Source organism: Lutjanus erythropterus, chromosome 5 (assembly GCF_056507025.1).
Source record: "Lutjanus erythropterus isolate fLutEry1 chromosome 5, fLutEry1.hap2, whole genome shotgun sequence".
Taxonomy (NCBI): Eukaryota; Metazoa; Chordata; class Actinopteri; order Lutjaniformes; family Lutjanidae; genus Lutjanus; species Lutjanus erythropterus.
This window is the reverse complement of record NC_139321.1, coordinates 11,618,627-11,646,070: the sequence shown is the minus strand read 5'-3', so window position 1 is coordinate 11,646,070 and position 27,444 is coordinate 11,618,627. Positions and strand designations below refer to the sequence as shown.

Here is a 27,444-nt window from a genome sequence, read left to right as displayed (position 1 = left end):
ACTATAAGCCACAGCATGGTCAGCTGGTACGCAGTTAGTCAGACTGTGACACACTGCTGGCGTGTAACACGTGTGTGTGTGTGCTGGGACGTTGTTATTGCAATTTCCCACAATGAGCGAATGCTATTTCACATAGTTGGCATACATGTAATGCTACAGAATAGTGTGCAGCGATTACAGCCAAGACCAAATGGCTCGAGGTAAAATCTCTGTGGTACAGACACCAAGCAGCTGTTAACCCTTCATGTGCCGGGGCCGGATAATTGGCTGGAAAAGCCTTTGTCTGAGACAGAGGGAGGGAGAGAGAGAGAGAGAGAGGGAGCGAGAGAGAGGGGAAGGTGGTGTGGAGGCATGTTTGCTGTATGTGTGTATGTGTGTGTGCGTGCGTGTGTGTGTGTCCTTGGGGGTCTCTCTATCCATCTTTCTCGCTCTCACTCTCTGGTCCGGAGCTTGTTACCATAGCAACATAGAAGAAGAGGTACTGCTGCCGGAGTCCCAAAAATTGTATTATCTTTTTCAGACACACACACACACACACACACACACACACACACACACACACACACACACATGCTGCTCCTTCGTCTATCTTACATACATACAAACTGGCAGGCTGTAGTGTGTGTGTGTGTGTGTGTGTGTGTGTGTGTTTGTGTGTGTGTGTGTGTGTTTATCTCTGTGCCTGTGTGTGTCCAGTACAGCTTGCTAATGCTGGCAGGCAGAAGCATCCAGACACACACACACACACACACACACACTGAGAAAGAGAGGGATTGGTTGAAGGAAAAGGAGGACAGGCGGAGTGTTGCAGCAGAGTAGACGAGGTCATGTACGAACAGCAGGGTAGTTTATTTATGCCACTGAAGGGGGATAATTGGCTTTTACTCATTCATTATTTCTTGTGTTTCTGTCAGCCTATTGTACAACAGGTAGTTCTGGCTCTGCGAGGTGCCATAAAGCATAGTTCGCTGGCGTACGACGGTTCTGCAGAGAGTACCATAAAATACCACAAAGCACTCTGTGGCTTTACTTTTGGGTAGTTTATTCTGTTGTTGTACACGGTGTGGTGCATTAGTGCATAATGGTGTTTCATAGTAGATGTTATGATACCCAGTGGTAGCTTTAGCCAATATTTGCACTAAAGCTGTCAGTGGCTGATATTTTGTGCCCGTGTTCAGTATCTTCAGATGAGACCACTTTCATGCTACCAAATTAGAGGTATGCAGAATTTCAATGAGACCTCGATTATAATTAGGATGGACATCAGCCATGCAAATATATTTGTCTGTACAACATCCACAGAGAATCAGCAAAGTGAGAAATGGTAGATGAGAGGCTATGAGTTTAAGCTTTGCAAACTGGTTTATTCAAAACCATGGCTGTGTCCAACTTGTCCACTTATTCACTGTTCCTGTTATATTAAACAATCCAACATTTTTTGACATGTAATAGTCATTGTTGAGATTAACGGACGATCATCATCATTTTCATGTCACCTCATTTCCCAAGATTCAAGTTTGTCGCCTAAAAGACTGCGCTAATTTACGCAAACAATAGAAAAATGGCTGTGTGTAATGGGAAAGGTTTTGCTCATATTGACACGCCCAAGCATCTTCCTGCTCTTTGTTTTACTTGGCCACTCTCATCAACCTCACTGCCAGCTCCAGCAGGCTGCTGTTTTCTGAGAAAACCAACACCAAATGGTAGACAGACAAAGTTAGCAACTGACCATAGTGAACATAGTGGAACATTTAGCAGCCAAAGAGCCAGAAATTTCTCTCGAGAGGTGGTGGAGACCAAAAACGGAGCTAAAAAAGTGAAAATTGGACTTACATTTGCCAGGTGGCCAGAGGCTATAACTGCAAATGAATGTTGTTCTAGCATGTATATCATATATCTATGTCTTGTGCAGACATAATTCTTTTAATGCAGGTTTAAAGATTTTATCATCAAGTGATCTGACCTCTGAAATGTTTATCTGTGACATGCTAAAATGTAGTGTAAAAATAGCACAAATGAAGAAGAGTCATGTGATATCACTTACAGAGGAACATTTATATAAAGTTTGCAAACTGTACTTAATGCTGCCGTAAGCTACTGGTCATACCAGACCAAGTAAGGCTGTAGTAACAAGCAACATGTCCCCAACCCCATTTTGAAATTGCCAATATTGTGCCCACCACTTTTAAATTAGTTAAAAAATGTTCTGAAAGATAAGCTTGAAGCAATGAATGTTAACTAACAAATGGGAAAACATCATAATATGTTGAACAACATTGAAACAACAAGGCAGTTTAACTTCACATTTAAACATAAGGTTTATTTATTATCTTTAGCTAATATGAGCATTATTCCTCTAGTTGTTTCTGTGTTGTTATATTTTTGGGCAGTGATGTTAGCTATTGTTTTCACTGGGCTGACTGACATACACTGGTATTTTCTGCAGTAGATAAAATTGGTGTTGGTATTGTTTGATTGATTGACATGGTGCTGCAGCTGTGGATGTGATGGACTTGTGTTGTTGTTGTTTTGCATTTTATGCTGAATCACTTCACATTGTTAACTCTGTAGTAGCCAGGGCTGTGTCCCTTTGAAGTGCCGTTATGCAATTTTTTCCCTTGACCTGCTGTAATTATTTACCTTGACCTCATGCCAGTCCTACCGTTGCATTGCCGAAATGTCAAAGGTTGAAGGTTGTTTTTTTTTATTTTTCTTAATGAAATTTGATTGGACTTGACTGTTTGGGAGGAATTTAAAGGAGAAAACTGTCAATGATCTGTGAACTACACCCTTGAAATGACAAGCAAAGACTCATTGAGCCTCACCAGACCACATTAATTTGGCACTGTGATTTGCCAGAACAAATGAGAAAAGTATAAATAATATTGATCAACTTTAAAACAACTTTGGAGAGTCAATAAAAGTTCTATATTGATTCAGTTAATGAATCCACTTCTGCAAACTTTATTATTTTATTTTATATTTTTCAATACACCTGTCTGAGTTATAGACAAGATCCACACATCCACAACCCAAACACACACACAAGTGTATGCATGTGTACATGTACACACACACACACACACACACACACACACACACACGTAAATGAGTGAGATTAAAGCGTGAGGATTACACGCCTGTCTTTTCAATTAAATTTTCAGAATCTCATAATTCCTTGACTGTGAGGAAGCACAAGAAATGTCAGCGGCGTGCGAGCGGCCGGTGCATTATAGAAGTGACGGGGACACTGTCAGAAGATCCCAGCAGCATTGACAAGCATGTGACACCAGCGATAATGTCTGAGACAGAGATCATGAGCGTGATAATGGCTGTGATTACATTAGTAAAGCTATTATGTTCTAGATGACAGATCTCATTAACATATAAACAGCCTTAAACACTGCATTCACTGTGGAAATTAACAGGCCCACACACACACACACACGCACACACACACACCGGCAAAAATGTATATACGCAGGGATATAAGTGAAGGAGATTAAAGCACAAGGATTATATGATACAGATATTAACAAACATAATGTCATTAGATATGGACACACACACGCACACACATATAGTGTGTACTTCACTTTCACACACACAAAAAGATACAAAGTTCATGACAACCTAATCTAAATTTAATTCTCCTAAAATTGACTTTTTTTCCCCTCTGAGTCATTTTCTGGAAATCGTGCAAAAACACACACACACACACTCAGTGTTTATGTTCTTGTGAATACTGGGATGGTCTCTAATCTTTCTCTGTCTCTTCCTGCCCTTATGATAAACTGCCTGTCTAACATTGTTTTCTTATCGCACTGTGTGTGTGTGTGTGTGTTGCATGGTTGCGTGTGTGTGGGTTTGTGCAACTGTGTGCCAAGTGTGTATGACTGCATGAACACCTTCTAATGAGTGTTTTTGAGGGAGATGGTGAACGATGCTGTGTGTGTGTGTGCGTGTGTGTGTGTGTGTGCGTGTGTGTGTGTGTGTGTGTGTGTGTGTGTGTGTGTGTGTGTGTGTGGACATGGACATGTATTAGTCATGTTGTGGGGACATAAATCTGTTTACACTCTCACATTGTAGGGACTCGCCTTCCTCATGAAGACAAAATACAGTTCCCCCTGACATAAATCCTACATTTTAGTGTGAAGACTTGGTTTATGCTAAGGGTAAGGTTAGGTTTAGGTAAAAGTCAGGGTTGGGGTAGGAAAGTTGTGGTTATGGGTGAGGTTTGGGTAAGTCTCCAGAAAATTAATGTACTATAAGCCAAGGTAACATCCTCAAAAGTGAAGGAACCACACTTTGTGTGTGTGTGCAGAGTATGTATGAGTACTTGACCACCTTCTAATGAGTGTTTTTGCAAATGATGGTGAGGGATACTTTGTGTGTATGTGTGTGTGTGTGTATTACTCATGTTGTGGAGGACATTAACCTGTTTAAACACTCACACTGTGGGGACTCATCTTCCTTATGAGCACAAAACACAACACAGTCCCCATGATATAAATCCTAAAATTTAGGCTTATTGTTAGGATAAGGTGAGATTTAGGTTAAGGCGGTGGTTCCCAAACTGGGGGGCGGGCCCTCCTAGAGGGCAGTACAGCCACTATAGGGGTGGGCATGAATGACCAGAGGAGAAATACAGAGTGAAACAAAGTTAAATGATTTATGAAGTGGAAAATAAACAAACAAGATGCTCATTTTCGATTGCTGATGCTATCATGCTAACCTTTATTTCACTAAAATTCAACTTGAATCATTTTTATCAGTTACTTCCCCAATTATTATTAATAACTGATAATAATTGTGGGGTGGTGGTGGGGCGTGACAGAAAAGGTCTGGGAGCCACCGGGTTCAGGTTAGGGTCAGGGTTACAGTTAGGCAAGTAGTGGTTATGGGTAGTCAGTGTCCTCTAAAGTGATAGAAACACAACTCTCTCTCTCTCTCTCTGTGTGTGTGTGTGTGTGTGTGTGTGTGTGTGTCTCAAGTGAGACAAGCGGTGAGGGATACTGTATGTGTGTTTATTACTCATGTTGTGGGGACATAAACCTGTCTACACACTCACATTGTGGGGATCTGCCTCCCTTATGGGGACAAAATACAAGTCCCCATATCACAGATCATAACTGTAAGGGTGAAGACTTGGTTTATAGTTTGGGTAAGGTTAGATTTAGGTTAAGGTAAGGTTTAGGGTAAAAGGGGTTCAACAGTAAGAATTGTCTGCTTGCCCAGGGCAAGTAAAATGCTATGTTGGCCTAGTAATTCTGCTGGACTTGGCAAGTGGTAAAAAAGAATTTAAATAACTATTAAACTGTTATCAAAAGTATTTTGGTAATCGATTTATGTTCATGCAAAAATGGCAGAAAATGCTGTTATCAGCATTTCTCGGCTGATTATCATATCAAACCGAATATCTTTGGATTTTAGACTGACAAAACAAGACATTTAAAGACATTTTCCACTATTTTCTGTTATTTTGTAGACTTTGCAGCCCTAAAGTAAACATGACAATTAACTTAAGTCATTGTTGTTATTTGATAACTGCTAATAAATAAAACAATTTGTATAGGGGCAAATAAAAGTTGACTTGCCAGAACAGGCAAGTGAAAAAAACCCATAAACATTGAACCCTGGTTAGTCTCCAGGAAGTGACTGTAAGTCGATGTAATGTCCTCTGAAGTGATGGAAACACGACTGTGTGTGTGTGTGCATATGTTTTTGTGTGTGCGTGCGTGTGTTTGTTTTAGCCAGACTACGTCTCCCGGAGCTCGGCTCTCGGAGCATTCGGAGGCAAACATTAACGTCACCAGATGCCTCTGCCCGACCCCCCCTCCTCCTCCCCTCATCTCTCTCCATCTTTTGTCCTTCCTCCTCTAACCTGTTATCTGATCATTTTCCTCGTCTCCCTCTTTCTCTCCCGCTCTGATTTCACAGAATACAGGATGTAGTTAAGTGTGTTCATTCATTATCTAATTAACTAATTCACCGAGCGCTAATTCTTTCTCATCAGCTAATAGTCTGCAGATTAAGTATGGACGTGCGTGAGGAGGGGGTTTGCTTTTTGAGTGCGTGTTAAATTATTAACCCCTAATTATCAGGTGAAAGTCAGAAGATAAAGAAAGCCCTTATCACTGATCGGGCTAATCAGGGAATAATCAGTTTTCCTTTCAAAAGGCAACAGTGAGCAATCAGGTATTCCTTCACACCATCATTTATGGTCTTGTGTCACTTCTAGTGTTGGCAGCAGGAGAAACAACCTGTGGCCTTTTAGAATTCCTGTGAAATTATTTCCCATGACATGTTTTAATGTTAGGAATACAGTGTCATTGCTGCCACCGCGCACCCATTTCCCTCACTGACTCACGTCATGCTTTCTTTTTTTTTTTTTTTTTCTTTTTTTTTTTTCGGAGCAGTTTGGAAGTCACTGGGCCTGCTGCCACATGAAAACACCCTTCAGGCAGACTTGGGAGTTACACATCAAAGGCAGAGCGGAAAGAAATCTTGAAATCTGATGATGGGAAGCAGCCCTCCGTAGCGTCAAAACATTAGCACTGCTGGGTGTAATCAGAGTTCATTGAGAGCCGATGTGGAAATCAGGGTGAAGGCAGGAGAAACTGTGAAGAGTCCACAGAAAGTTTGAGCAGCGATGGTAATTTACCAATGACTATTGCTAATTACATTACATCGTTAAGTCTCTTTTTGATATATAAAATTACATGTTCTGCACTCTGATCATGTACCCAAACAGTTGTGGGTTTGAAACCACGGTTTCTCTCTATCAGGGTTAAAACTAACAATTATTATTACTATTACTTTACCTCCAGAATATTCAAAATTTTGCTGATGAGAGTAAAAAGCAAAATCCAAAGATAATGAATATATAATGATATCAAACAAGACAAACTGGAAACAGTATTAGCAGGGGAGGGAGCAGCACAAGAGGAGGAAGGTTATGTCTATTTCTTTTGAAGGCAAGCAGACTATTTTTTTTTATTTTTCTTGGCTTGTTCCTTTTATTTTATGTTCCCTTCCCTCGCTGGGTTTATTGTGACTGCATGTAATTAGTTTATGTCTAACAGACGTTCAGATATCTGATGTCATATGTATGAGACCACGGCATCATCTACTTCACATTTATTTCATTATCAGAAAATGAGAATATGACGCATAAATGTATAAACTCTCAAGTGTGTAGGATTTAGTGGCATCTAGCAGGGAGCTTGTAGATTGCGAACACCTCGTCTCACTGCCCACGAACAGCAAATTCTCACAAAGGAGAAGCTGGGAACAGTGAATGCAACTGTATGAAAACGATTAGTGGGAGAGGGCCAGCAGAATCGGGGGAGGGTTATGTTTATTTCTCTTTGTTTAAAAGATGGTAGTCTGACTTTTTTGATAGCAAGCAGGGGGCTGTCTTTTATTTTTATTTCATAATTTCTTGTTGATTTTACAGTGACTTAGCATGTAATTGTTTTGTGTATGACAGAAATTCAATTGTCATACACGAGGTCACAACATCATGTCATCTGATTCAAATTTATTCTATTGTTAGAAAATCAGAGTATGATACATTAATATTTAAACTCAGATACATATGCTTAAAGGCACTGTAGATGTTCTAACAAACAGTTCCCTGTTTTGCAAACACATGAGGGCACATTCTTGACATGGCTTTTAAACTATTCAAAAGGTCAACAACTGTTGGTGACAACATGACAAATAGCTTAGCAACTTACTTCGAAAGCAGTTGGAAATGGCATTTATTTTTTAAAAATCAGCTCTGCGAATGTTTCCTGAGGAAGGACGTTCATCAGGCCACGGGACTACAGATTAACGCCTTTTGGTAGGAAAACACAGAATGTAAACAAAACCTTTTTTTCATCTCAGTATGTTTGCTTGTTAAATTACTATAAAAACTGATCAGTTATGAAACTGTGTCTAGTTGGCCAACTAATCATTTCAGTATGAAATGTTCATTAATATTATCGATCATCTGAGTGAAACCTGACGTGTTCATCCTGTTGTGTTTCAACATCAGCACCTCAGTAATCCAGAGGTAAAGTCAGTCACGCTGAAAGGCACCTCTCTCCGCTCCGTCTTGCTGCTTTTTTTTTTTTTTTTCCATTAAAACTTGTGAAAATCCTTTCCTACATTTCATCTGGTCATTTTTTCAGCAGCACCTAATTAATAAAAGGAAGTACATGTTCCATTATTAATGAAAACAGTATGAATCTTCACACCTTGGCTGTGAATTATCACACATCTTCGACAATGCTCTTCTTCTGTTCCGAAAGAAGAATGGGTCATCATCACAGATGTGCTATTGGACCGAGCTGAAAAGACTCTTTAGAAGGAGTCAAACTTTTTCTTTTTCTTTTTTTTAAATTATACCATTTTTTTCCTTTACCACTGGAAAACTGCAAAAATATCCATCTCACATACACACACACACACACACACACACACACACACACACACACACACATACACATGGGATAAATTAAAGCCAAATGATTCAAGTTGTTGATTTATTTTAAGAGGCCATGTTATCATGAGATTAATCACTGTACAAAGACCAGTGAGGGGCCATTTCAGACATTTACAATGAATTCTGGGACGTGATGGCCGGAGCGAGATGAGATGAGATGAGATGAGATGGCGTGAGAACGGCCTCTAGAGTCACTAGAGTCCGTGTTTGCCCCGACAATCATTCTACTCAAAAGTGTTTGCACTCAGAAATGTGCCTGAGTGGTCTGTTTTCATTGTATCGCACACACTTCAACATCCCTCTCTCTCTTTCTCTCTGCCTGTGTGTGTGTGTGTGTCTCTCGTTCGTTGTTGCTGTTCCTCTCGCTCTCTTTAATCCTTTGTTTCACTGGGCTCCAAAAGCCATTATGTTAGAGTACCTAAATCGAAAGAGGCACATGATTTAATATATGCTCTCACACGCTGTGGCGTACACACACTTTTACAAGATGTTTGTAGTCTGCTTTTCCTCGGGTGCAAAGGCTCTGAAGAAATTGTGATTTACTGTAAATTTAGATTTTTGTGCTGAAGTGCATTTGAACTTGGCTGACTGACTGTTCGCCACAGTCCACATGAGCAAAGATCTGATCTGAGAAGTGTTGATGCACTCATCTAACTTTCCATCAATAATTGCCGTGTGCTTAAAATCAAAGCCCTTAATGAGCAGCAGTGAAGAGTGCTTTGCAGACTTTTATGCCCTCTGTCTAGCCTCTCAGGCTACAGAAATACTTGCAGACACTAGTAAGGGCTCAGCAAAGGTTCTGAAAATGTTGTTGGTTGAAAAGAAATTATTTTATGTATATTTAAATTTACAGTTATTATTGTGCTAATAAGAGCAGAACATTAGTCAGAGATAAGCTAATAAAGCACAGTTCTCTTTGTAATAAAGATGTAAAACTATCAGAAAATATCAGGTATTTTTGTAGGCAGCATTTCTAGTTTCTCTGACATTAGCATTATTATGGAAAACAGGACAGCTACTCTTAGCATTTTTTGTTTGCCTGATTGAAATCAGTATTTGAATGCTGCATTTTGTTTATTGAATAGTGGAAGGAGACATTAGGTTGGCTGCATTGAAAAAGAGCCAACAGACTGATAAAAAAAAACAAGAGACTGAGCTCCTCTATGGTGGTTTAATTAGTCTCAAAACCCACTCAGATAAAAATCAGGTGCATGCATGAGACGAGTGCACAAAACTGTGTCTGCAGGCGAAAAACCAAATGCGCTCCTTTCTGCTTGCAACTTCTCAACACAAGGCATGAAATGAAAATTGGGTTCACGATAAATCGCAGTAAAATTCTTGACATTAGCATTACTGTTTCAAATTTTAATTGTTAAAGCTGTTTGAAAAAATCTGAGTAAATGCTGTCCAGCATCAACGAAAGTTAGCAACAGTCTCCCAGGAGCAAGCACAGCAGCAACGTAGGTTTGTTTTTTGAGTTTGGATATAAAACTGTGGAATGATTTTAGTGTATGCATCATTTCTTTTCAGCACATTTAACAATACCATGAGAGTATTACAGTGATACCGCAAACACAATACTGTGGTCACAGTCGAATCTTGATATAAAATTTTCATACTGTTTCATCTCAACTCAAAACTTGCTAGTTCATCAATTTGACTTGTGAGATTTTTGAGGCGGGGTGTCTGATGTCTCCCCTCCTGTCCTTGTCTTTCATTAGAGTCATAATTACACTAATGACAAAGTATATAACTACATAATCACCAGTTTAAATAAAGTATGATAACTTGTGTTATCCTGAAGCATCAGATATTTGCGGGCATTTCTCACTGAAACTTCGAGGCCCCAAAAATGAATTACATGACTCATGAAAGTTTCCTTACATGATTGCCAATTTTTCGTTAACAAATTTAAATTCATGGCTACTTGGAACAGAGTACAAAATACTTGGCTGTGATACTATGGATTTTTTTCTTTACGTATACGTAACATATACCGCGACTACCTTAATAATTACATTTTATTGGACTTTATTGAAGCACACTGTCATTAACCTGGCGTAGTGTGCAAGTGAGGGAGAGCAAGCAGCAGACGAGTGACGATGCTGCTTATAGTGGAGCAGAAACTTAAACTTAACACTAAGTTGTCTGTCTGGCAGTGAATGTACAGTTCAGGTGTTCAGTGTGTCCGTTAATAAATGCTGAAGCTTCTGGAGACCAAGAAAAGTCTCGACTGTTATTTCCCAACTGCTGGAACAGTTTTGTGGTTAGCCCTGAAGTAAGCTAAACAGGAAAGGCTAACATTAAGCTAATGCTAACGCTAGCATCATACCTTTACAACTTCGACTCTTGTGCAATCTTATCTCTTTCAGAAGCCTTGTCATCCACCCTTGAAATGATGTGTCCTCTTGTAGACGTGGTGAAATAAATCTGTTTTCCATGTTGAAAACAGTTGTTGTTGTTGTTGTTAGCATGTTGTTAGCCGCCCATAGGCAATCCCAAGGTGCCTGGTGTTGAGTCTGTCGACCAATCAGAGGCTGTGTTCCTGATTTGCGTGTGACGGCACTGATCCATAGATGGATTAATAGATCGATGTGCTGATCTCAACATGAGATTGACCCTTCAAAATAAAATTTGCGGTGATGACGATGAGCATCACGTGACCACGGTATTGTGGTAATGCAACTAACTTGTAAACCAACTGGTATGATCTTCACACAGCTTTACTTCTTATAGTACTCACTTTTAACCTCTGATGTGTTTATGCTGTTTGTGAAAGAGAGGGATTAGAAAACATTTTTCATATGGAGCGGATTTGAGATCACTGTTTTCCGAGTACAAACAAAAGACAAGAAACAAACACTAAGAAAATATGTACATATGTAAATGAGAGACTGTGTGATTTCTTTATGTTTGTGTGTCAGTGTGAGCTCTCCTGCAGCACAATGTGACACACACAAACACAAAGCTGCAGAGTCCTCTCATATCGCTGCTCTGTCCTCGCTCTCAGTCTATTTATCTATCCATCAGTGTCAAACACACGGTGTGTGTGATGTGCATTAAAACAAAGCCGGAAGTAACAATGTGTTTGAAGGCTGTGTCTCATTATAATACCTGCTCTCATGTCAAACATGTACAAAGACACAAAGCAGTGATTTCTGATATCCCTCTTCTCACCATCCACATACAGAAAACCTAAAAGCTGTATATTTTCATACTGATGCCATCCTGGATCTTCATCTTCTTCTTCTTCTTCTTCTTTTCCTCTGTCTATCCAGGAATGCCTGCTGATATTCCTCTGATGTCTAATGCCGTCTGAATGAACACACAAACCAGAAAACACACACAAACACGCACCAAATGCGTCGTTGAACTGACACTTCAAACAAAGCTTTTGTCTGCTGCCTGACAGCTATTCCTCTCTCCTTCCCCCTCTCCTCCTCTTCCTCCTCCTCTCATTATCCCCCTCACTTCTCCCTGTCATTCCAAAACACTCGTTCTACCCCCTCATCCCCTCGCTCTGTCTCCCACACACACACACACACACACACACACACACACACACACACACACACACACACACATACATGCACACACTGCAACCGCGTTCAAGGGCTTATTCCTAATTGAGCTGGCTAAATGCAGGTTAAATAAAAAATATTGAAAATATGAAGAGCTTATTATAACACCACTCTAGCTAAAGGTATATTAATCAGCAGTGCTTCATTTTTAGAAGAAGTTGATTAATAAGATGATTTATTAGCAAATTGTTATTATGGCTAGAATATTGGCAGAGGTGTCACTAATGAAAGCGTGGGCGAAACTCTGAAGTCAAATAAAAATTGAATCTCTCCTCAGTTTTGCCATCATGTTGAACCAGTTTTGTTTTTGAAAAAACTCCAGGACTTAAAGCTATAATACATAACATGTATGCGTTCGGCCTACAATGCTAAACATACAGTATGTTATGTATTTTGTGGAACTGTGTGCTTCACTGAAAGCGATGGTGTGTTTCCTGCTAGTTGTTGCCAGCTGGTTGCTACTGTAGTTGCTGTGACTTCTGGAAAAACACAGAATGGATTAGGACAAGTATTACTTGACTACAATTTTAATATTACCTCATCTATAAATGTGTTTTCTCCCTGGGTCATGTCAGATAAATTTTTGTCTGTAATGGTGGTGGTTTAACAGTGAAGACCCCTAGTGGCAGAGCTTCCATATTATATGTTTAAAGGCTACCTGGTATAGAATCTTAAGTTTATTTTAACACAAGATCCACATTGTTTAATTGAGTGTATTTGGCAGAACAAGTCAGCTGTTGGCCACACGACTGAGAATGAACCAGTGAGGAATAAAGCAGCTGATGCTAATCAGCGAATACAAACGTAACTCCGCTTCTCTGCCTGAACTCATGCTATGCTGCTACTGTTTCCTTTTTTTTATTCTTTGTGAGAAAAAAGCAGAATCTGGCCTGTTAGTCTTGTGTTGCAGGTGACCTGTAATGCCAGTATGGGTATGTTCTCAGTCATATGTTACCCAGATTTATATGGCACCTAATGGGAACATGAAAAAATGTTCCTATGTTCCCCAAGTTTGCATATGTTCTCTCCCAAGGTCCTATGTTCACAGGGTTCTATGTTCCAAATGTCCTGTATTCCCCAGCTCTATAGCACATGATGGGTTATGTTTAGGTTTAGGGTTTAGCGTAGACTATAAGACCCTGGGAACAGATGGGATGTAGAACCCTAGAACTTTTGGGAAATTCGGATGCTGGAAACATAGAACCTTGTAACATAAGACCCTGGGAATATATGCTTCTGCCAGTATTGAGACCTTGTCAATTGAATGTCGTACTTCAGGCTGGAACTTTGCGTAGATCTCACCAGCATAATGCAAAATATTACATTATGACAAAAGATTAAGACAAATGTCTGTAGAAACTAGTGAATATCAGTTTATATTTAATTTATAGTTGCACCGTGGTTTAATCATATTGGTGATGGTAGCAGCCAACACTTCACCAGGGATTTTAAACAGTTAGATCAGTTAATGAGGGACTTTCTGTTGAATGGGAAGAAGCCCTGCATAAACATAAGGAAACTGCACACTGCAAGGAATATGATGGTATGGAATATTATTTGATATGTTAAAACTGACAAAAATTTGGAAGAATCAAAATTAAATGGTTATAAACTTCCATGAACACAGATAGAAAAATTAGCTTGTTGCTCCCTTTGGGCCAGTTTCAGTGTACCAAACACGCTGCGAGTCAGATCCTGGAGACATCCCATGTCTCTCAGTGTAAGTAAGGAAATTTTCCTATTTGGAACAATCCATCAGTTCAATTAGAGGAAAAAGTATCATAATAATGATATGATGATGAGTGGGAATAATGGTTGGATAAGAAAATATTTATGTAGAGCAGACATTTTACATAGAGCTTAAACATGATTTTTGCTGAATGGACAAAAGGGATTTTTAGTGATATACTGTATATATGTGTGTGTATATATGATGGCAGCTGAATCCTATTTAGCTGAATCCCAGTATTGTACATGCTGGCTCACTGCCATAGTTAATGTTATTAGTAACACCTGTGCTCTGCTCAGAAAAGAGCCTATTGGGACAGTTTGCGGCATTCGAACATAAAAGCCTCCATTTGGCATGTTCATCTCAGCTGCTGCATGCTGTCAGCCAATCACTGCCCAGTGCTGTGATTGTTCTGCTTCAAATTAATCCAATAAATACCCTTTTAAGCTAAACTACACATTGTGTTATTTACCAAACATAATTTTGAATAAGAAGTAAAAGCTGTGACGGTAAAATGCCACAGTAGCGAGTGTGTTTGGAACTGATTTGCTGATTGGAAGTGACCAAACTGTAGAGAAAACTTTGCTCAGAATGTCTTCATGGCTTCAAATGAGTTAAAATATATTTCCGTGCGGTTGCCTTGAGCTGTTCTGACAGTTATTCCCATAAGACACAAATGCAGCATGAGTCCACAAAGTCAGGCTCCGGTTGATTTTCAATGAAGCAGCTCCAGAAACTCTCTTGATGACTTACACAGACTGGAGCCTTTCTTCCCACTGACGACAGAAACTTCAGCATGTTCAACTCAATCCGCTGACCAGCTTCAACATCTGGCTGCTGTGAATGTGTGTGACAAATGGCCTGTGTATCTGTGTGTTTTGGTAACAGATTTCAGTTTTTACTGGCATTGAATGTGAGGGTTCTACGTTATATAATATAAGTAAACATAATAAATAAACCTAAATATCATAATTTTAGCACAGTTCCACACATATTTTTATTAGAACACATATAGTCACACTTTTTATTTAATGGCATCCACTCAGTGCAATGAGAATTACTCATCTAGCACATATGCCGAAAAAGTTTTCTAGCTTATGGGTTTACTTCCTAGTAATACAGCACACTGAATGTGCACATATCATGTATATCAAGGTGTCCTGCCAACGGTTTCACAGATATCTCTTTCATGACCGTGGCCTATAGGGAATTTTTCACTGCAAAACCATGAGCAGCCAGTGGGAAAAATAGGTGGCAAGGCTGCGCAGCAATACTTGATCTAGGTTTATATAATACATCTATGCTGTTGGTCTCTGAGGCTGCGTCCAGCCGCTAAGCACGTTTCTGTTGATCGCAAACGGCAGCTAACAGGCAACAAGTAAGCTAAAGCTGTGTGCCCATCATGAAACTCTGCATTAAATAAAAATAAGACTTGAAGTTGTGCAGCTGGATGACATCAGAAGGACAACTAGAAAATATTTTCTCTGTAAAATATGATCCAGTTTCACCCAAATCCGTGCTTTTGTACAGTGAGACCCGTTTCCCAGAAACACTGCGGTGAACAGATGTGTTCTCCTTTGATGCTCCAGCAGCATCATAAGCAAAAAAGGTGTTCTATTGGATGCAAATTTAGTGTATTCTAGTGCAGACTGAGTCATCAGCTGCTTTTAATCATTTTCCAAAAAACAGACAAACTTTGAAATACCTTTAATTTAGTCTGACTCACTGGATTCACGCTGTGGGTATAAGTGTGCCACTGGTCGCTTGTTTCAAGTGCTGTTGCAGCGACCGCCATCTACTTTTTCAAAGTCCTCTGGAAACAAGAACAGCCTCCAAGCTGCAATAGATGCTAAAAAAAAAGTCAAATTAGTGCCTGGTATGCTGATGGTATGAATGTAAACAAGCTAACAGCTGTTCCCTTTTCTTTTGCAGTGATGTAGTCATTTTAATGCCAGAGTGACATGTAAATGTGCCACCAAAACAAGTTCTCCCTCAACGCTATTTTGCAGCAGCACCGTTGCTGCATCATGGGCTACGGTCCAGCCAAGACGTTTGTGATTGGTTTAAAGAAATGCAAAGAACGCAGGCCTTTTTTTCCGTATAGCAGAATATCAGTGTGCACCATTAAATGTACCTGAAATATCTAGAAAAACGACTTATTTGTCATGTTTGGACCAGATACTGTTGTATAGTGTAAGTGAAAAAAAGACACTTAAACATTGAATTAGCCATCATGGGAACTTAATCCTTATTTTATCAAGACGAGGAATCCGTACTTCCACTGGGCAGCTGCCGGCCTGCTGAGTGGCAGGTTCAGTGCCTTGCTAATGGGCACCTGAATAGCAGCTGTGGAGGATGGAGAGAGTGTAACTGAAGTTGTGTGCAGTGAAAGTGAATGAGAGGATGATGAGGCTGTGTTAGAGACACTGGTGTGTGTGTGTGTGTCTGTCTGTTTGTGTGTGTGTGTGTTTAGTTATCAGGGGAGCACAGCATAGCTCTGCTGAGATTAAATTCCCAGAGCTTACTCTGGCTATCAGCATTACTTCAGGACACACACACACACACACACACACACACACACACACACACACACACACACACACACACACACATACACATTAACACACACAGAAGGAAAGCAGAGTGGTAGGAAAGAAAGCTGCCATCGCTACATTTTCATTCACAGAAAATATCAACATCGACAGTATGCCCACTGCTGATATCACCACTGCTATTAATCCGCACCAATCCATCCGTCTGTCCATCCATCTGTCCATCATCCATCTGCCTTTTTATTTCTTACTCTCTTTCTTTTAAAAGTGTGTGTTTATCTGTTAATATATAATCTATCAGCAGTGCAGACAAGCTAACAGACCCCATCTATCAGCGTGATGATAAAAAACTGAATTTGGAGATCGAGACATACATTTTTAATATTCGTAGTTCAAATTTGTTATTTTTATTTGTTATTCATTTGTGGAGGTTTCAAGCTGCTGAGTGATCTTACCAATCATTGGATAGGAGACAAGATGTCAGCGTTTGCAGTACGCTACTGACTGCGAACATTGATACAAGATGTGCTTTTCCATTTATTCAACAAGGCCACAGTGTTGGTTTTATACTGTTTTTATTTCACTCGGACAATGCATGGTGTGGTAGTTTGCCAGCGTTAGCATTGATTTGGTCAGTATTTCAACGGCTGCTGAGTCATCGGCAGCCTCTTCACAGCTCGGTGTTTTTGTTCATCCCACATTATTGAAAGTAGCCGGCAACACCTGACTCTCTTTAATGTGTCCAGCTGTGATGATGACAAATAACCAGACTGTCAAAACTAACACCAGTGGGGAGTCAGCGCTCTATATGTAATCCTGTGATTCGAATCGTGACACAGAGTAAAGTGCGGATGTGCCAGCTAACCTTGGAAGTGTTCAAATCGGAACCGGGACAATCTCAGAAGCCATCAGCTATTATCTGGCGACATTTTAGCCTCTGGGGGCAATGGCCAACGTTTCAGGGCTTCAGGTGTCGCTAAGGATTATCCAGATAACAGATACACAGGCCAAGACTTCCTTTTCCATGGGCTGGTCGTTGTTTATAGTGCAGTTATTAACTTCAGATACAAGAATGTTGAGTTGGGGATGAGACATTTTTTTAAAAAAGCTACTGAAAAGCTAAATCACCATCAGCCAAAGGGTTCTAAGATAGCGTTTTAGCTCGTGAGTTCTTCCTCCGTTGCTCTCCATATAGACTATTTACCTGCATGCAACCAAAGCCTGCTCAGACGTGATTGGTCAGTGCTACTGTCCAATAGAACAGAAATGGCAGGTTTACATTGTTTACAGGTTTTGTGAGTCAGATACCAAAAGTTCAAACCTAGATTTTTTGTTTTTGATAGCTTCAATTTTGTCCAAACACAGACGATATGCCACTCATTTTTTGGCAAAATGTTTTTTTTTTGTTTTTTTTTTCAGTTCAACTTGAAGTTAAATTAAATTTCTCAATGTAATAATACAACTTTGTGTTAATAGTTCATCTCAAAAACCTTGATTTGAACAAAGTGACGTCGATTCAGTTTCACGGTGTAACCGGCAGTAAAGATTTGTTCTGACCTGGTGGACCGCAGCTCTATGGTTCAAAAACCTTTAAAGAAAAAAAGAAGAAGAAGGAGTGAGTTTAGTGAAGTGTAACAAGGCTGAGTGTCAGTGTAACCCGTGTGTGACAGGTAGTGTCGTACTCTGTTCCTGCCCCATGTTGAGAAATAAATCCTGGATGTGTTAATTACCTCGTCTGACCTGATTCCCTCCGTGTGAATGTCTGGCGTGTGACAGACAGAGACAGAGACAGTGATCTGTGGCATGGGACCGCAGTGCTGTGTGTGTGTGTGTGTGTGTGTGTGTATACTGTATACATGTGTGTGTGTTTGTCGCGGTGACAGCTCTGTCAGTTATCTTTCTTGCACTGACAGACAATGCACATGTCAACCAGCGGTCCCAGCGCACACAATGATCACATCTATGTATACTGCTGTACACACGCACACACACACACGCACATGCACACACACAAACACCTAACCTGTCAATCATTTTGTCTGGTATTCCCACTGCTCCTTCCTGCTTTTTGCTCCTCCCTTCTTCCTATTCTACCTTCCTCTCCCCATCCCTCCACTCTGTCTTTCATCATTCTGTTATTTTTCTTTCCTTTTTAAGAAACTGTCTGTTGCCCTGAAACTGGGTCTTTTTTTTCTTTCCCATGGGTCTCTTCCATGATCCCCCACCCCCCCACCCCCCCTCTCATTGCCTCTCCGCTCTTCCTCCCTCCTCCCACTCACATCTTGCTGACGGATTAAATGTTGAAGGCAAGGTCTGGTGGAGGAAAAGAGAGAGTCCCTTTTAATTGTGTTGATCGCTAATTAGCCGGCCCGTCTCATCTCTCGGCAGTGGATGTGGTAAAACAGGATGCCCTTTCCTGGGTCAGCAGGCCACAGCCTCATGCATAACTTGAGCTCACACACACTCACGTATGCACACACAGTACTTTGTACTTCTGAGATTCGAGTTTGGCTGCCAGCTTGTAGATTTCTCGGCGGAGGCTGGTGACTGAAAGAGTTGAGAAGGGCAGGGTGAATCGGTAACTGTGCAGTAAAGGGTTTTTTTTTTGCTAAAAATACATGCTTATGTAAGGAAAATGTTCCAAAAACCTGGGTTTCACCACCCGCTCTATTCCCCGCAGACCACTCTCCCTCGCCTCCGATCATTCTTATCATTGTTTACTGTCAGCTGTCTCATATTTTAAATGCCACAAGAAACAATCTTGAATCAGCTCCACGAGCAATAATTCTGGCTTTCAGCACAGCAAACCATAGTTCATCGCAGCAGCAGTGTAGGAACGCTGAAACATTAAAAGCAAATTTTATCGGGATCCTTCCAATGACACAGTGACAGGACATAAATGCATCTGTCCTCTGCAGCGCGTTGTGGCTCAGTGGGTTCAACACGTCATAAACACGGCCCGGATTAGGACTCCAATTCCCACCGGGGCCACCTACGTTAAAAATGAACGCACTCATGAATGAAAGCACCCGGCTAATGGCATATGTTACATCATGTTGACCTTATTATAAATAGAAAGAACTGTAAAAGGGTTGCCCTTTTAGCTCGGGCTAATATTGCAGGAACGGACAATTTATCGTCCGTGCTGTGTTCAACTCTCTGTGAGTTGGTTCCCCTCACAGACTGGATATCAAGATTATCATTTGCTATCTCGTTCATTTAATTTCATTATGTACTCTGTTTGGCCTCTGTTATTCTTAATGCCTTTCACAAATATAAAATGCAGGTGAAACAAAAAGCCAGACAAATTGTGCGTGATCTTGTTCATGCCCTTTAAATTTATACTGCCCTCTGGAAGACGCTAAAGAGTTGCTGCAGCAACCAAGAACATAACAAAGTCTTTCATACCAAATGCAGTAACTTTGCATAATTCGTAAGCACCATATCTGTTATTCACCATATTCACCCGGTGGCCATTTTCCTCTGATGTCACACTCAGGATGGAAAGCTCAAAATGCTGTTATCAAAAAGATAATCGTGGTACTGCTGTGGAGTTACTGTGGCCTTATATCCATATAGTAACAGTCATGTAAAAGAGTTAGGTACAGTGACGTGCTGAGCTTTTGTCAAGAAAAAGGCTCGCTAACCCCATACTATTCTTCAAAGCACAAATTGTCATTTTTTAAATTCCTCTTTATGTAAAAACATGACATGTTGCAGCCTTTTAGGTTGTTGGGATACTTTTGACTTTGGTGAACTCCAGATGAGCTGTTCACTCTTTCCAGTCTTTATGCTAAGCTAAGCTAATCACCTCCAGGCTGAGCAGACGTGTGCAGTATTGATCGAGTGTGTGGACAGTTATTTTTTCATACAGTTTCTTCATATCCAAGACACAACAGACCTTTTGCAGCAAATTGGAGGAACAACTTCAAACGAAACAAACTTTGTGCTATTCCTCATGTTTTTTTTTTTTAATAGGCCTGTGTTGACCTTGGCTGATCTTGTTTTTTACAAGAAGAAAAAAGTATTTGTTTGATGCAGATACAGAAACAAGGCACAGCAGAGCTTTTGGTGATAACTTTTATAAAGTTCTGGATGACATGGGGGTCAGCAGTAACATGGGACAATTTTGTGGGAGTTTGAAGATCAAGCAGACTACTGGAATTAATTCAGAAGTCCCGAGTTAAAATAACTGTTTAACCACAGTGCTGAGCAGATTCAAAGAGACATAAAACATTTCATGTAGTCTTTGAACCCGTGAGTCCAAACGCTTAGGTCACCGTTTATGTGTTTAATGGGGAGGGATTATCCGGATATTAGTTTCAGTGGAAGACAGCTTGTGTTGGAAGTGAGGTGAGGAGTGACTGAAATGGAAACAGAGACATGTCAGAGAGACAGGTTTGATAAGTAGCCCGTGTCTAAATATTATTAGTAATTTTAAATAATCGTTCAGCTTCATTAATCAAGTTGGATCTTTTTTCACCTACATTACTTTGTTGAATCCGTGTTTAATAGAAGCTATCTTTTCTGGCTGTCACATTGAAACTTCTACCAGAATCCAGTTTCTCTCATTTCTTTTTCCCTTGCTGATGTGTTAAGTGGAATCTGAGTCATTTTCAGACGGCGCAGTGACATGATTTACCCTGTTATTTCCCTTTACCAGCTACCCAGCTACTCTAATCACGCTGCAGGAAAAGAATTTCAGCCAAAGCTCTTTGCGAATCCAAAAAATGACTTGTTAGCGATAGTCATTAGATACCAGCAGGTCTCACTGGTGCCAGGCAATGTGTCTGCCTCAGTGGGAGATGCTAACAAGCTTTTCTCTTTGTGTCCTTCCAGTCATCTGGAGTCGGAGCGCAGCGCCCTGAAGAGGAGAGAGTGGGAGAGGAGGAACCAGGAGGTCCAACAGGATGAAGATCTCTTCTCAACTGGATTCAACCTGTTTGGAGAACCTTATAAAGTAAGAGTGGTTGATTAATGGATCGTTGATGATTTGTAGATCGTTCAGTGTTTTGGGAAATTCGCTTATTTTCTTTCTTTTCGAAGGTGAGATGAGAAAGTTGATGCCACTCTTGTGTCTGTGTGCAAAGTGAGCTGGGAGGAGATCAGCCTAGCATAAAGTAGACCGCAAGTTTGTCAAGAAATATTCACACCTAAAATAAAAAATGGGCATTTTTACATTTCCGTTCATTTACAAATGAAAAAAGTGATACAGCATGTTAATTATTCAGCTGAAGATGTCAGAGCCATATTTTTTAACTTAATGCTAATGTTAGCTGTTGTAGCAGTTTCCCTCTGCTTCGATTCTGAAACTCCGTTCGGATTTGACCTGTTATTTTGGGGGAGGTGTGGTGATTTTTAAAGACGTTTTAAATAATGCAAAATACGTTGCTATGATGCATATTTTGTTCAACTAATTTTTTTTAAAAATCTCTGAAAACGTGCCGGGAGCTCATCTACTCTTTCTCCCTCATTGAGAAACCACTGCTTGTACAGTTTACTATGGAAAGCGCAGTGTACGTTGCAATGATTAGCATTGGCATTAGCGTTAGAGGATACATTGTTCAGTTGTATTATATTTAAACAATAGTTTGAGCCTCAGTTTGACCCAGACTCAGATGAGGAATCTGTTGTGCATCAACATTGGTGACTGAGATATTTCAGGATTATAAGTGAAGTTATCACATTTTACTGGTTTATGTTGCTGCATACTAAATATAGGTTTTGTGAATGTAAGATCCATCAGAAATGACTTTCTAATTCCAGTATCCTCTTTTCAGCCCTGTTTTTAAGCCTGTACTTTTTTATGATAAGGCAAATTAGCACCATTAGAAGTATGTTGAATGAGTTATGAGCAGTTCCTATTTGCAACATACCCATGGATGTACAGTTGACTATCACTTGGTGACTTTGAAACCGAACAGAACTTATAAACATGATGATTCTCAGTTAAGTTCTGCAGTTATAAGGCCATTTGAAATAATGAAATCCTGTGTCACTCTTAATAATAGCAATATTTTCAAATCTGTGTTCGAGTCCAGATGAAACGGCATTTCAGGAGCTTCCTTGTGATTTATTACTGAGTAATATTGGGAGAAATTTGATTTGAACGTTGAAAAGTGTCACAACCTGACGTACCGGGTTAAGTAATGAATCTCAGCTCTGTGCCATTAAAACTTGAAGACTGCTTGATGGCTGGATGTCATGACGTTATTGGTTGAAATTGTTTGGTTCAAGCCGATGTAAGCACATATCATATTTTGATATGCGAGAAGAAAATGATTGGATTTTGATGAATACAAAGAAATTGATTTTATTTTTCTTTTTGGCATTTATTAAATGGTTGCACAATATGACCGTTGACATTATTGACCATTGCTCAACTTTAAGAATTGACTGAGTTATGACTCAGAGATGATTTCTGACTCAAAATTCACCTCACAGTGTCTTTGCCTCACGTCTTTCCCTCCAGCTTTTGACTTTGTTCAGCTGAAAGTCTATTACAGACCATAACCTGTCATTTCCAGATGGAACAATGAGTTAAATTACGGATGAGCACATTGAATATTTCATTCCCCACCTCCACCTGTAATGTTAATTCTGTCCGAAGATAGATTATTTGGGTCACAGCTCCAGCTCTGTATACATAACAACACAGTGATCTCCTCATCTAACTCATAAAGAAAAAAAAAAATACTTCTTTGAATCTAAAATAACCAGTTTAAAGGATGTCTAGCAAACAGTAAGTGTCTGAGGCGTGAAACACAAAACAATCTTATAAGATATCATCAGCGAGCTGCACACACTCGTCTTTACAAGCAGGCTGAGCTGTGATTCTTTACCCCGAGTGCTGCTTTCTCCACACAGAGTGCTCTCTCATAGCTGTTTAGGAGACAGTTTTATATGTCGCTGTGAAGTTTTGATTGATATCTGCGCGAGGAGAACGGACATACCTGACACCAGAATTTCATTTGGGCAAATGGAGTGAATTTACGACGTACTAATCAGCGAGGATGGGCCACTCTCCTCTAAAGCAGCCCCGCTTTGTGATTTAGGCTCGTATGAAACAATTTTGCCTCGTGCAAGCAATCAACTGAAAGGAATTGTTATTGCGGACCAACAATTATCCAAACACTTTTTGTACCATAATGCATTTCAGTGCTGTTTTTGTGGATGATAAAGATGATGACGGCCTATTGATCATTATAGGCTATTGTAACCATTTCTCCTTCATGCTCTCAGGCCAATAGTGTTAATATCCTCGAGCATAAGGTTGCGGTCTGTTCCGATCTCAGGCACTTGAGATGCCATCGTGTTGTTTCTTCTTTAGCTGAAAGTGAAGCAGCCATGCATGAAATCCATGGCCACTATCCTGCCCCTGTGTATAAAATTGATTTTGGTTTGTTAACTCTCATTTGCTACCGCCAGGCACTTCAACACTTGGTTATGCCGCCGAGTGTATCGACCTTGGGACGGACCGGCTTTGGATCTTGACAGAATGTGTTTAACTGCTGCTGTGTCTGAGCGCAGAGGACGCGGGGGCCTCTCTTTAAGACGCTGCTCGAGGTTCAGGGGCCACGGCAGCACATGAGAGGTTGTTCTGATAATGAATCTAATCCGAGGTGCCTCCACACTCCAACTAATTGTTTCCAGCTAATTAATGGCGCTGAGGTGAGGTCATGGTGTGTGTGTGTGTTTGTGTGTGAGGACAGAGCAAGGATGACTGTGGGCCGGGCTGTGTGAAGGGTGATATTTCAGACACCGCTGCTGTTTGCATAAAAAAAAGGATGATGCATTAGGTTTTTTTAAATTATTGCAGTGATTGGAGCCAAAAAAGAAGATTGTTTGTTCACTTCTCATTTATTTATTTCAGGTGTGCTTCATCAGGCTGTCTCATCAAATAAGTGACAGGTGGTTACAGCACGGAGGATTCGTTTCATTTGATCGTGTGATCAAAAGATAAACAAACTTTAGTTTGGGGCTGGGTATGATTTAATCTGTTGACTTTCGGTGCAGACACAAAAACTGTTAAATCTCAATCTGCTATGGGAACAAGTGACGGGTCAAAAGCTCCAGAACAAGCGAGTAAGTGGACCTTGAGTCGAGTTTGTTTTGTCTTTTTTCATTTAAAGGCACAGTGTGAGATTTATGGACATTTATTGACAGAATACAGAAAAAGAAAAAGCTGCTACAGACGGCGTGGGTCCTCTTCCAGAAAGGCCACCATGTTGAATCGCCGAATTTCTACGGTGGCCCAGAACAGACAAAACAAAACCTGGCTCCAGACACTGGGGCATTAAATCAGTGATCAACTGAGCTAGATGCAACCCTCTTTTTAATTATGCAAAGGTAAATCGTGGAGCTGACTTTTTTCAAATAATGAGCAAAATATATCTGTTTCCATTGGATTGTTTGGATTCAGGTACATCCTTATAATCTAAGATTGCTGACAATAATTTCAGAACTTGCAAAATGCCAAAATAAATGTAAGATTTTGTATTCATGCACATACCTGCATGTGACTGAAGTATGCTGTGTGCATATATCGGCCCGTCTCTCTTTAATTACAGTGATTAACTTAACAAGGGAACAATAATTAAAGGTAGAAATTATTTAGATAATTGAAGGTAGAAGTAATTCAAATAAAAGTTGGAGCAGTGATACATCTTATAAGTGACTGGCCCACAGGAATAACATGTTTGCTTTTTTCATATTCCGGCTCTTTCCAACTAATCTTTTCTCCTCCATACACTTCTTGAGTTTATCTCTCAGTGCTGCTAAACTTGAAAAACGGCTTTGGCACACCTTGCCACTTTCTTCAGCTGATTTATTTGCCACACTAACAATTTCTTTCGTTTTTTTTTTTTTTTTTTTTCTCCCCGTGGGTGTTGCTTTACTTCATACAATTCAGTGGATTTACCTCGGCCTCCGCAACCTCTGTGCACTTTCTCTGTGTTTAAGTGCTGACTGAACTTCCTGAACTGCTCCTGTAGAGATCTATATCAGCCCTTTTTCATTATCACATGGGATTTATAGAACTTTTATCAGTCCCAGTCTCTCTCTTCTTCATTTTTTTCTCTCTTCCATCGGTCTCTCTCTCTCTGTACCTGTATATCTATGATGTGTCCGTCAGTCTCGTGTTCTGTCTTTCCTTCTTCTTCTCTCCAGTATTCATACTCTCTGTCAGCTATTAGCTAATCCCTCTTCTAATCCTGTTAAAGAGCGTTATGCTGTTAGCAGCTATTTGGGATGATCTATTCACACAGACTCATACACACATACACACACATAGGTATTCATCCTCTCTTTCTCCTCTGTTTTCCATTTTGCCTCTCTGTAAATGTGTTTTCTGTTCCTCTTCAGCCACCAGATCTTTTATTCATGAGCCTGAGATGGAGAAGAGATGGGCTAATTTATTCACAGCTAACTTTGGCTCGCCACGGTGTGTAGTGTTTGTGTGCATGTGTGTGCACACGCAGAAATTACATCTGTTAAGATTATTTGAAAGCAATTCTCTCCTTTCTTATATGAATCTTTTGTAAATAAGGCTTGATTCCTTTCCCTGTTTCATTTTTGGGTATTTTCATGGTTTTCTTGCTTTATTAGAGTGTAAAAATGGAAGACACAGTGAAGTGAAGAAAAGACATGCGAGAGGAGATGAATGTTTCTTCCAGTCACATAGATTTGAGTTGAGTTTTTTTGTGGACAAAAGAACTACGAGGAGCTGTCTTGGCTTTAAGATGAGAGATCAGATTACCAGGGGCTCACCTGTGATTTTTGAATAATTGCTGAGATACTCTGTATTCTTAGTCCTGTGCAGTTCTGTCATTTCCTTTATAAAGTCACATCCTTTATCAGGTTGGAAATCTATATTTTATATATTTTCTCAGTATATTTTCAATTTCCAAAGGGCGCTACCACTGAAAGCAGATCACAATGCATCTGGATGTAATTGGATGGACCTACAACCAATCAGAGAAGCCAAACGTGTGACATAGTGTAGTCGGTAAATTAAATTTATCGGATTCTGTCGGAAGTACAGCAGACAGATCTTTCTTATGAAAAGAAAAAACTAACTGCAGTCGTTTGTTTTTCTTTAGAGAAAATATTCCATCCACTTCGTTTACAGTTCCACAACAGCGGCCATCTTGATGGTTTATGAAAATGCCTCAACAGCCGAGAAGGTCGCACTCCTCTGCGCAGTCATCGTATCAAACCTGCCTCATGTTAGATTGGTCTGACCCATGGAGATCTGGTTGAACCCAATCCCCTCTGATAACATTAGTCCTCTGAAAATGATCATCTCAGTTACTTGGGCTTGAAATTTTTGTTTTCTGTTGTCAGACAACTGAACAAGTAAGGAATTTGGATCATGGTTCATGATATGTAGATCAGTAGTCAACAGCCGAGCAGTGAGATTACAGAGACGTTTAAAATGAGTGATTATGACAGAGAAAATTAGGTGCAACTGTGTATTTATGTTTGTAACATACATAGAAAGCGGGCAAAGCAACAAAACAACTCTAAACTGTGTTGTTGTCTGACCTTATGATCCTTGGAATGATTATTGAGATGTTAGATGAATATTGTATGTGAAGTTGTATGTGGTTGTTCTGAGATACACACACACACACACTTGTTTCACCATCAGAATTTCACCCTTTTAGTCTATAACATTTGGAAAGTCTAGAAAATCATTTTATCCTCATTTAAGTTGGTGTAGGGCTAAACTGGAAGTTAGCGAGTGCTCTTGCTCTATGGGCGGCACGATGTGGAAGCGTATGCAGAAGATCCGAGTAACTTTGTCCCTGGGAGTTGGCTTCATGCACTACCGAGCAGCTTTCATAGAAATGAACGGAGGCTCACCTCCAGTGCTGTATCGAGTTCTCCTTGATACTTTCATGGTCTGAGCAAGAGGGGGCCAGAGCAAATAAAACATGAGCTTGCAGATTCGTCTGATTACCAGGCTACATATTTCATACTACCCACTTAAATCGGCTTCTCAATAATTTGAGGATGTCTTTTCCTCCTCTTACAGGCTGCGAATTGTGTACATTACAGCGGAAAGTATTAGTAAGAGCTTTAAAA

At 40.1% G+C, this 27,444-nt stretch overlaps 1 protein-coding gene across 2 annotated transcripts in view; it reads left to right on the top strand.

Annotated features, from left to right (window-relative positions):
• Window positions 1–27,444, top strand: part of aff2 (AF4/FMR2 family, member 2) — a 199,190-nt gene that overhangs the window by 36,060 nt on the left and 135,686 nt on the right. For both annotated transcript variants that reach the window (XM_084718806.1, XM_084718804.1), the window contains exon 2: window positions 21,196–21,316. In XM_084718806.1, the coding sequence (XP_084574932.1) occupies window positions 21,196–21,316 (121 nt within the window). The remainder of the gene's footprint in view (window positions 1–21,195; window positions 21,317–27,444) is intronic.